Here is a 12,397-nt window from a genome sequence, read left to right as displayed (position 1 = left end):
CCCCCACACAACACCAAAACCTAGAATTCAAGTAGAGTTTGCGTTCTTAATGGAAGGCAACAATGCCAACTAAGAAAATTCTTCCTTTTTAACTGAAAAGGAAATTTAAGGCAAAGAAAAGATAACCAAAGCTTAACATGGGCACTTGATTCTGAATTCACCAAAACTTTTTTGCATAATTTTCCTTTTTACAGAAAGAGGAGATTTAAATTGTATTTATTAAATTAGTGCACAGATGTGCAGGTATATTGTCCAACTCCTTCAAGGTGTGTGTGAGAAGAAACAATCCTTGCTTGTATGACACAGGAAAAGACAATCATCCTTTGTCAAGTACAACTAAACAGTGTGTGTTTGTATTTAAAATTAACAATTGAACTTTTCACATTTACTCCACTGGAAGAATACAGCAAGCAGCTTGTCTGCTTCGCCCCAGGAATCTAATCCTGCACATCAGAGCTGGGAGTGAAGAGCTGTAATATCTACAAACACCATCTTCTGCCTGACAGTTGAGAGAGATTGTACTCTGTGCCTGACCCTTTTAGCTCTGCCAAAATAATTAGGAAGTGACAATTCACTTCAGAGTTGCAAATTGTTGAGAAATACCAAGCTGCTGAAACAAATCACGCTGGCATTTCGACAGGCAGCAGTAATCCTCTCCAGCCTTTACTCCACTGGAGAATTTGAACATGCTAAATGATCTTATATATCCTCTGGCAGTTGAGAATTTACTACAAACTTGTTTCTGTCTATGTGTATCTCACTATGTTTGACAGCTTTACTTTGAGCAGCTCTAAATAATATTTAACATTAGCCATGGTTAAGTTTTAATGTTTTAGTCCAAGGCAGATGAAAGGAGATTAGGTCATAATTTTGGTTTTGCTGCAGAAAGATTTAAAAAAATACACTGAGGAAAAGGTAAAATAGAGTAGTGGGGTTTTTTACAGAGGAAAACTGGGCTTCTGGCTGCCATAGCTCTTGGGGTCTTCCTGGTGAGTCTTACAGGTTGCAGGGCAGCTGAATGACCACCCTCCTGCTACCCATGGCAAAACCCACACGGTGTGCTTGTTACAACAGCCCTCTCTGAAGCAAATACCACCTGGGATTCTCTCAGGGCCTCAGGCTGGCAGGAAGTGACTTTGGCAGCCCTGAAGGCTGCAGCCAGCTGGATGCACTACAGCTGCATTGAACCTCCTGAGCCCACTCAGCAACCACCTGGGCCAGGCAAGAGAGTCAGGGCTCCTAAAACACAGCTGAGAGCCCTCAGGGACTCCCTGCTCTGAGGAAGGAAATCTGGAAACCCCAGGGTCACCAGCTGCAGCACAGGCTGCTTTCAGCAAGGCTGATACAGCCAGCTGAGTTCAGAGATCAGACATCTCTCCAGTCTCACCTGACAGGTGCCAACAGTGCTCTGAGTAAAGGCAGAAATATGTCCAACTCCTTCCCAGACTTTTTCTGAGAAAATTCTCTCACTTGCATCAGAAAAGAAAGTGTTTGCAGAGGCATTATTTTTTTCTCCACTTCCAGTGTCTCAAAAGGCACACAGGCTTTGCATCTCTTCACTGTGCATGCATTTGCACAGAGACAAACATATGAACTGCACTCATGCTTTATGCAGGAGCTACAAGATTTCTGCCATGAGCGTGTCCCAGGACATGCTATTCACACATCTCATACAAGGAGGTACCAACTTACTCTGATCACAAAGACCCTGTGTTCCATAAGCTGGAAAGCAAAGCTAAGGACTGTTCCTGGCTGGGAGAGATCTGATATTTACTGCACATGCTGGAACAGGCTCTGCTCATGTAATTTGCCATAGATTCAGTCACCATCTACTTAAAGTTTGTCTCTGGAGCTTAGAGGCTCTTCACAGCTTGAATTCCTAACATGTAAGCTACCCTCATTAGTGGTTCAGATATTCCCACTTATCCATGGAAAACACCTGAGCTTTGCTAGTTTTTGCCAGCAACCCAGACTGAAGAGAGTGGCTTCAGAAGCACAATCACTACTGATGTCACTGAGGAAGATATTTTCCTTTAAAATTATTATCAATTAGAAGTAGGTTAGATAAAACCTGAACACCCAGTTCCCAACCAAAACTAACAGCTTCCTCATTTACAATATTGTTCAAAAGACAACAGCATAGGGAAAAAAAAAGAATTATTGAATTTTGGTGACCCAAAAGGAAGCAAAATGAATTATTGTAATTGCCATTGAAATAACCCAACTAAGGCACTTTCAGAATGAAGTGGGTGCTGAACTCCAGCAAGAAGCTGTTGTCGTATTCCTAGATTATAAATATGCTGTCTTTGGGAAAGAGCTCAATGTTTTCTTGGCACAGCAAAGCACAGAGCTGAACTTACAGCTTATTTGCACTTGGAGATAACAGTGCTTGACGTTTACTTGGAGACAAGAGTTTTTTTCAGATCAAGACAGAATGCTCACTGCTCTATCATAAGAAGCCCACAGTACTCCAAATGGCTATGGTGACAGTTCACTGTATTCCTAAACTCTACATCTGGCAGCAATTTTCTGAAGAATCAGGTCCACAGCACTTGGGGGCACAGTAAAGCATTCAGGCATGCATTGAAAGCTTATCCAAGCTCAATAGAAAGTGTATTCTTTCTACTGAGCATAAGGTTAATTAGATATTTCCTGAACAGAAGCACTAATTGTTCTGTTCTCTGAACCTATCTTCTTTGATGAGACACATTTCATCTCCCAGGGAATTTTTAAGAAGCAATCCAGCTCTGCTGTCAACTGTGCTTATATTATTAAATTTGGCAGGTATCGGATGTTGTCATAAGGAGAGTACTTTGCTATTAATATTCTCCTGCTTTATGTAGACCATATGAAGACTGAACTGAGTGATCTCTTTTATTTCTAAATGTAGCTGAAGGATACCCACCCCTGGCTCGATGACACTCACATCTTCAATTTGCCTTAGCTCTGCACATTGTTCAGACTCTTAATGACAGCTACTGATAACCATAGAAAATTATGCCTATGAGCTCCTAGTCTTTGTGAATTAGCAAAAAGATTAATGATAGTAATTGGCTTTCTTATTTGTCCTTTGCAATAGGTGCATGAAAGAATAGCTGTCCTTAAACTGCAAAAACTAGAGTAGTCAACGTTTATATTCTAGCATCATAAATTAAAGGCAATTCTGCTTAGAAACACCGAGGAAAGCAATACTTTTGGAATAGTGTTGGAAAAAGGAAATAGGGATCATCACTCACTCCGATATGTAAGATGTCATTTATCTAGTGCAGACAGCCCGAACGTCCCATGATTGGTCAAGAGGAATAAAAGCTTCTTAGAAAGGAGTTTTTGTGACACAACATGGTTAGAAATGAAACATGCCAGCAGAAAGGAGACAATTTCAATTTCCCAAGTCGAACTGCTTCAAGAGGATGAAGCATTAGCAAAGACTGGACTTTCCATGCCTCAGTCTGGAGACCTCTTTAAACATGGTCTGGTCATCATCACAGAAGGATGATTACCAGTATGTTAAATATTTTAAATCTGTTGAAGCAAGCTTGCTCCCTGATCTACATCAAATTCCACACCCTTTTCTTCAATCTATCAATTACTTCTGTCATACATCAGTAGATTCATTAATTCATCTTTTTCCCTGAACCTTAGTTGTATTCCTTCCTTCTAGTTGGACGTGGGTGCCAGAAACACAACTTTCTTTCCCTGTCTATATACCATGCACAATGTACAAGATCTGATCTTTCAAGAGTATGTAACAGATAAGCTGCTTTTCTGAGTAGCAAAGGAGTGGTGTCAAAGTACCAGGAATCAATCCTGCATTTGGATTTCTGCTGGTGGAACCCTATGCCAGACTAAGTCTCTCCCAGCAGATCTCAGATTATAGACCTAATTGAAGAGCCTATGCTGAAAGTGGAATTAGACTCTGTTGTTGGATTAATACAGGAAATTATGGGGAACGCTTGATAAAGGGCATTTGAAGAAACAATCACTGCATCATATCTGGTTTCCAAACTAATTCTTTAAGTCAGGAGTTTCTTTCAGCTGGGTCTTGTTTTGAAAACTTTGGTCCATTTATTTAAATTTTTGCAAATTCTATCTTCAGACGCTTGATTTAAGAGAAACCATTGGGAAAGAAACAGTTTCTGCTTCCTTAGCAGAACAAATATGTTGGCAACTTTAGGAAGAGAGATGGAGAAGCCCTGGCCAAAGTTAAGTATTTTAAATTCAAAGCAGAAACTGAACCATAATCTCATCCCACTTCCAGCAGTGCTCCTACCAGCCGCACAGCTGGATGGAGGACACCTGCTCATGTCCTGGGAAACAGTGGAAACACAGATCACTGTGACATTACCTTTCCATCAATATGAACATGAACAGAATTTAGAGCCATTCCTTTTCATTTTATCAACAACTGAACAACTAGTTTCCCTTAATAGAAAGCTGTGAATACTGGCCACTGAAAGTCTCAGAAGTTGCTCACTCTACTCTTTGAAAAAGTCTCTTTGAAACAGAACAGTAACAGTGAGCTTGTGGACATTTTCCCCATCAAGTGTCCTGTGAGTCAGCCACATAGACATGAGTGAACACTGTCAGCCTTTGTTCAAGAGGGCTTTACTTTCCAGAGAGCAGAGGAAAGAGTGTTTAAAAAGTTGCTCTGCTCATTATTCATACATTAATAAAGCAGAAAGGTATACTTTCATTACTCATTGGCATCATATTTCAAAGGCCCCATTCTCTCCTGTGAATTCAAATTAATTGTGGAAAGGTAAATCAGCAACTCTATGCAGCCTCCTCTGCAGGAGCTGCCCTGGCTTTGTGCTCCACAACCACCTCAAATACCAGGCCCACAGTCTGCAGAGTGACAAGAAATTTGCTATTTGCAATCAAACCACATAAACTTAACACTAAGTTTTCAGCATACCTCCCATCACAAAGGGGCAATGGGAGAAGTCTATCCCCTCTTTCTATACCTTAAATCACTGCACCAGGAAAGGAAGAAAAGATACAGCGAGCTGTCAGCAGGGGAGAGGAGAGTGAATGGAAGTTACTGGATCCTCAGAGTCAGATTTTCTAAAGCTTTCTCCATGGAAACTCAGCATCACCAGTTGTGTGCAGTCCCAGCATGCACATCCCAGTCTCAGAGGACTGTCATTACATCTCTACATGAACCCATTATATTTCACTTTTGCATTTTTAAACAAGTTTTTATCTTTATCAAATAATATAAAAAGGGTGGACAGATGTGTTTCCTATTTAGTTTTGAAATTGCTATTTTCAACTAAAAAATGTGAAAAAAATATTATTTCCAACAAACATTAAAATATCGTAACTGAGCTCATAAAAAGTTCATTGTAAAGTCAATAAAAATCAAGCAAATTAACTTCTCCCAGAAAAGCCAACTGGACTTTTCCCATATGTTGAGTAGGGGAAGGATCCACCCCTTATTATTTTGAAGGAAGTAGTGACACAGTTTTGAAGTTCATTATGTGAACAAACTCATTCAAAATACACAGAATACATTGTAGCAAACTAACTTAAAATGACATCTTTCCCAATTGTGCATTTTTTTTCCCCGGATGATTCATCCAGCACAGCTGACTGAACAATTCTGTTAATGTGTGAGCTGAATAACCAGTTTGATTGTTCTGGCACTTCTGAATGAGACCTGTAATTTTTTCTCATTGCTCACCCAGCTGTTCTGCTGAACACCATGTAGCTATCTGTACATTCCAGAATGAAAAATTACAACTCTGGATTTTAAAGCTTATTAATTAATTCAGCATGAAGGTGACAAAAACTGTGAATCTATATGAAAACACTAAAAAAACCCCTAAGTGTCTCTATGCAAACCTTCAGTTCCTCCTGAATTTTTTCTTCCTCCAGTTTGGCTGCTTTCCGATCCTCCATTTCTATTTTCCATTTTTCTGCCACTATTCTGGCTTTTTCTTGAGCCATAGCATCACGGAATTTCTTTGTTATTTCAGCTTCCTTTTGTCTCCTTCAGAAAAGGATGTAAAAACAAAAATTTAATGCACTAATTTTCTTAAATTGAGGATCAATGCATATTCACTGCTTGCAATAAATAATTAGCATAAGACTTCAAGGAAAGATGCAAGCAAAAAATTAAAATGTATTTAACAAGAGACCTACCACAAATCATATTTGAATAAACCATCCAGAAAGCAGACAATTTACAATTTTTGATAAATTATTAATTAAAATGGCACTTCTAAGTTAGACAAGTAGTTCTTGGATGTCTTTAAGTCATACCTTACATTTTTCTATTAGTCTAGCAAAGCATGGTTGGGAATTTACTGTCTTTCAAATGTAAAAATTTAAAAATATCTCCCAAATTCTTATGTTAGATTCTTATGCTAGTTTATTCGTATTGACAATGTAAAAGGAATTCAGAGCACAAGTGGAAGGTTTCAATTCCTGCTTAAATATGCAAGCACTCAAAGCAAGAATAATCTCATATGAAAAAGGATAACATAGAATAACCTGATATTAAAGAGTCACTTTTCAGTGCTGCACTACAAAGGGAAGTGTGTGAGGCAGGTGGCCTAATTTCTAAAATATCAATCACCAAAACACTTTTGAATCTCCCCCAAACCTGGAAGAGGCCCTGCTAGAAATAGCCGCATGGCACTTTGTATAATGAGTTTTAAACTGCTGGAATAAAAATTAATACAAGTAAATTGCAAATAAAACCAATTTCAAAAAGGATTTTATGTAGTAAACCGCTATTGTGGGCTCTGAACTGTGATATAACAAACATATCTAATTTAATCATCTTAAAACCAGACTGCTTCATTTTTCTTTATTTGCAGGCTGGTCAATGGTTTAGCTAAATTCCCAAGAGAGAAAAAAGTTGGCACCACTGTTTTTGCAAATAGGATTTTTGACTTTCAATATTCAATAAAAGCAAAATGACATTTTTAACACACTGGAAACCTGACAAGCAAGTGGAAGCAAACGTTCACAAAACATACTTACCAGTTTTACCTACCATTACCTGCCACCTTTCTACAAGGTCATGCCTCCCATTATGCCAAGTGGACCCTGAACTCAGACTCTTAAATCCTCACCATAGCTCTTCTGCCTCCTTCTGTGCCTGCAGCCTGGCCCGCTCTGCTATGAGCTCCTCCGAGATCTGCTCGTAGGGTTTGTCCCCCGGGGCTTCTCCCATCACCCAGACCCAGACCTCACCGTCCTGGCCCCGCAGCCACTGCACGCGCTTGCCGTTACCTGCAACACCACCGAGAACACACCACAACGTAAGCACTGCCTCAAATCCTGCACAAACAGACGTGAAAGGGTGCGAAAACTGCAACTTAGAAAACATTAAGCTTGCCATTTACAATTCTAAAGACAACATTGCTCAGAGGTCCAAAGAAATCTTCAGATTTGACTAAATCATGTCAAATGCTGGGGAAAAAAAATAACAAGGTTTTCATGCTGAGGATTACCCAATCTTTAAAGACTCACTGTCTCAAAGAAATAAAAATTATTAATTCAGGCATGCATTTCCCAGAATTCCAGTATTATAATCCCTTTTTAATTGCTATATTTGCTCACTTCACTCAACAAGGGATTAATGAAGAGCATGGAAAAAGAGATGGGGCAAAACCAATGAGTGATATTATGTGACTAAAAATGCTTTGTGCACAAAGAATGCCCCATGTTCAACAGGTAGAAAAACTTCATAGGAACACCTTCAAAGAATGCAGGAATTTCCTGCTCCCACTGTGTGAAGCAGGAGTTTCAGGGAGTCTGCATACTCGGAGCACACCACTCAGTGCTGCAGAGCCTATTCTGCTCACAGAGGCAATTGAAAGGGATTAAATTTCTGGTTCAGTTTTCATGACACTAACTACACAAAAATCTATGGTTACTGTGTTGACAGAGTGATTTTAAGAACACCACAAAAGGCCCGAGAGCTCTTTACAAAACAGACTGCATTTGGTGAGCCATCAAATACAAGAACCAACTGTAGGACTACAAAGGTCACTAGATCCTACCCGAACCCATTTTAATAGTTATTTACATTATCTGACTTAGTGTGGTTTAATGTTTTCCTTCTGCTTTTATAAATACAACTGTCAATTATTATAAGCATTTTAAAGGTTCATAATAAGGAATTTGTAGAAACACCGCTTATGCATCAATTTTTATGTTTCATTTCTTGCAAATTTCTTGAAACTGTCCTCCACCAAAGGAGATTCTGCCACAAAGACCGTTACCAAATGAATACTGGATTTATTTCAAAGAATTCAGACTACAAGGACATAAAGGGTCAGCAGTTTTCATCATTCCCTGTATATTACAGTCTCCTAGATTTCATCCTCTCACCCAAACATTGATATGAGAAATTTGTGCATCACAAAAGGAAACTTCTAAATCATTATCTTGTAAAGGGAATCCTGACTCATTTGAAAACATGAGGAAATGGACAGAGCACCATTTTCCTAAGGAGTTTGTCTCCCGTGTTCCCATAAGAGTTAAAAAAAACCTGTCCTATTTGAACAGGCAGGCTTTGCTTCCACTTTTCCTCCATCTCTCTCTAGCAGCATCAGCTTAGCTACTCTCACCTTAAGCTACCACTTGTTCTGTGTGAGGACATATCCATTTAACCGGATTAAGTTTCCCAACGCACAATCAATAAAGTGTTTCTGACATCCCAGGCTGAAGGCAGAAAACTGCAGGAGGCAGTGGAGTTGGGCTGTTGACAGCAGCAGTGTCAGCACCAGCCCACACTCACAAGTGTTGACAATCCAGACTGAAGGCAATGAATGGATCAGACCTCACCATGAAAGCTGATATTCTATATCAAATTTGAAAATGTAATTTATACGAATCCCCAGCGTTGGCCTAACAGTACTAACTTCAAAGAGAGGTGGAAATTTAAGCTAATAGCGTTTTCCTTCAATAACTCTCAAAAGCATTTGCTCTTTCACAGTCTATCAGATTATGTCTCAGGTTATAAATGTGAATGTATTTTATTGTGGTTCTTATTTTGTACATTGTGTTCCTGTCAACACAACATTTATTTTGAACTTGTATTTTTTGGATACAGCATTAGAATACCATCTGCTGAGACTTGACTGGCCATATCACTACTTGCCCACAAGGTTTTCTCCTGCTGCAGTTCCTGGTAAAGTGTGGAAAGTAGGTTTTCTCCTACTGCAGTTCCTGGTGAAGTTCCTTGAGAAGTATGGAATGAGTACTCCCAGGAACACTAATTCCATAAAACCAAAGGCAGATTTTGTTTTAAAAGCACAACATGTCTTCTTTCTTGTGAGGAAGCTGAATATCCTAGTTTCTCTCCTTTATTTAGTGCATTAAAGAAAAGATTACAAACGACACCCCTTATATTAATTGATCTGTACTATAACTGGTGGATACAAAATACTAGTCCAGTTCTGAGACAATTTCACTATTTCTATTCATTTATGAGCTTACCAGAGGGAACCGGGAATGAAAAAAAATATATATAACTTTTCAGGTAAGCAGACAAATTTTATCTTTGCTTCACTCAAGGTTTTCTGTGCCAAAGGTTTATTAATGTGTTTCTCAGAGGCACAACTAACCCATTGCAACCCAGCCCAATAAAATAAAAGCTGATTTGTAGATGTGTCTTGAGAAATTGTTCTTTCCTCTTTTAAAACAATGGATCTTTTTTATAAAGTTCTAGCCAGTAGATGTATAAACTCCTTTGAAACCATCAGTATTGTTGGTTCAGCGCTACACACAGTACAGAACTCTACTGTATATGCATAAAGTACATGCTCAAATATAGTCAAAGCTGAAAGATTTGTGTATTAAACAATCTGGCAATTTCAACCTTCAGCATTAAACAGACAGACCCCCATATATATAGATATATATATATAATTTTAAAATAATTCAGTTTGAGCACAGATGCTCTAATTCAGATTTTTCTCTAGAAGAAGGCCTTTTCACATCCAACCACTGAATTTACTTCAAGAAATTACTCCCATGCAAACCTTCCTTAAACCTCTGCTCCTATAAAGCTGCAGCTGGGCTTTACTGTACAATCTGATCATAAAACGCAGTAGATTCTTAACAAAAAATGACATCAAAAATGAGTGTGCGGGGAAAAAAAAGAGCACCTCAGGGAGAAAATCTGACACTGTGAAAGCAGAATTTCTGCCATACAAAAAGCCTCTGCAGCCTGCAGAATCACATTCACAGTGAGAGGGTCAGCTCTTCTAGGCTAATGATATTTTAAACTGCAGAACCTATGGTAAGATCAAGAAAGTCCAGAAAATTATTTCCCCTAGTACTTGTAGGAAACTGGTGTTGTCTGCTTTGCAAGCAGAGAATCACTACTTATTAGGGCTGATTATTACAAAATAATTCCCGCTTTAAAATGCCTCTCAAGTATTACATTTTTTCTGCAAAATAAGATGTTTTGTTAATACACTTTACTTCCAAGTGAAAGAGAAAAACACACAAAAAAAGAAAAATTCAGCTAAATGTAAAAGGAAGAGACAAGTCCTGACTAAACAAATTTGAAATGCAGATGAGAAGGAGGCAAGAGAGCCTCATGTTTACTGGTCAGCAGTAGGTTTCTGAGTCCAGTCACAAAGCCTAATGCAGAGTCAAGAAACAAAAATTAAACCTCTTGAGCCCCAGTCTTGTGCCTTGACCACAAAAGTACTTTGTTCTTCTTGGAGAGACTGTGACAGGCTGCAAATAATAACCTTAAGGAAGCAGTGGACATCAAAGTTAGTCTGGATTGGACAGTAGCAGTGGAAGTACTTTAGAAACAAGCAATGCTTTATTAGGAAAACCTACTGAATAATTTACTAGGTCTTTGCCATCCCTACTCTCCCACCCTGTTTCACCTAAAACAACTTTGTAGCACCAAAAGAAGACAACATAAACTTTTGAAGTTCTTTTCACCTGAAGCTCATCCATGAATTAGTATCTCACATGGAGAGCCTCTAAATCTACACCCATGCTACTTTGAGACCAGTAAACTGGCTTCTGGCTCCTTACTCCAGACAAATGCCAGGTCAGAAAATGCAAAATCAGGTCTCTCAAATTTGCAGCATAAAAGGATCACAGCAAAAACTTTCTCAGAGACCTAAAGTCACAACCAATAGCAACTCAAGTTTGTACATATAAATACACACAATCAAAAATAAGACCAAATCATGTTTTCTATTTGTCTGTTATTTGCACAGCCAATTCTATAACAGCAATGAAAGTGTAAAACAATGCCCTGGAGAGCAATTGGAAACTCGAGCTCTCACCTATAAGAATTATGAGGCTCTGCCAGCAGCACTCCTGATCCCACCCACAGAGTGCTGGAGTGCTACCAGAGCTGAGCCATGGGCCAGCACAGGCTGCTCTGGCCTCTGTGCTGCCCCAGGGCCAGCAGGACATTGTCACCTTGTCAGTGCCATGACATTGCCAGGGAGCACCAACACTGCCTGGATACCTGGGGACAGAGAGAAGCACCAGGACGGGGAAGCCCAGCTCAGGCTCACCAGGTTCCAACCCTATCAGCTCAGACCTCCACGCTGTGTCTGAGGCTTGGAACAAACACAGACACACCAAGGAGACCAGAGCCCCACACTGCCTCTGCCAGCTGGAACAGAGGAGATGAGCCACTCACTGGGTTTAGGAGTTTTATGGGTTCTTGGCCTCCTTTTTTACATCTCCAAATAAAAGTGCTTTGGAAATAATGGTAATTAGAGCAAATAGAATACTGCTGGAGTCAGCTTCCTTTCTCCAAGCTTGGTCACCATTGCTTTAACAGTTAGAGAATCCCCAGCAGCCCCCATTTGTGATCCATCCCCAGTGTTATCACAGAAGCTATTCCAAGGGGCTAGAGGCCTGATTTGGTGCCAGGATTCCCAGCTGTGCCATCACCCACTCTGCCTGCTTAGTCCAGCAAAATGACAGAGAGCACCAAGCACCCTCCTGCCTTTCTGTGGTAGGAAACACCACAGGGTGTAAATTCAGAAAATTATGTGATCTCTGATTTATAATCTCAGAACCATGGGACAGCATTCAAATGCTGCTGAATGTTGTACTAAAGAATCTGCTATTTCCATGAACAGCCTTGTTTCTCTGGGCTTCCCACCTGTTGGAAGCTACAAATCTCTGCAATAGCAATTGACTGTCCTTCCTCACCCGCTGGGAAGCTTTGCAGTCATAGAAGTATCTTTTGACTCTCTACAGAAAACATCTCTATTCTTTTCTCTCTCTGGGCTAGAAAAAAACTCCTGAAATTCATTAGGCATTTGAAACAGGCTGCATGTGCATTAAAAGTTGATCATCCTGATCTACATTCGCCATGGAGAGTTAAACTGTAGCTCATGGAGTTTGCTGTGTTTGTAGCGTTGTGGGTTTTTGTTCTTCTGCAATT

At 39.7% G+C, this 12,397-nt stretch overlaps 1 protein-coding gene across 1 annotated transcript in view; it reads right to left on the bottom strand.

The window, feature by feature from the left end:
- The window catches only part of SH2D4B (SH2 domain containing 4B), a 57,291-nt gene that overhangs the window by 37,145 nt on the left and 7,749 nt on the right, over positions 1 to 12,397 (bottom strand). The window contains exons 2-3 of the mRNA XM_005417285.1: positions 7,083 to 7,242; positions 5,845 to 5,992 (exon numbers count right to left, since the gene is read on the bottom strand). Of these exons, the coding sequence (XP_005417342.1) occupies positions 5,845 to 5,992; positions 7,083 to 7,242 (308 nt within the window). The remainder of the gene's footprint in view (positions 1 to 5,844; positions 5,993 to 7,082; positions 7,243 to 12,397) is intronic.

The sequence above is a fragment of the Geospiza fortis genome, unplaced genomic scaffold (assembly GCF_000277835.1).
Source record: "Geospiza fortis unplaced genomic scaffold, GeoFor_1.0 scaffold130, whole genome shotgun sequence".
In the NCBI taxonomy this organism is placed as follows: Eukaryota; Metazoa; Chordata; class Aves; order Passeriformes; family Thraupidae; genus Geospiza; species Geospiza fortis.
The sequence above is the reverse complement of the archived record's forward strand: the minus strand, read 5'-3'. Positions and strand labels throughout refer to the sequence as shown.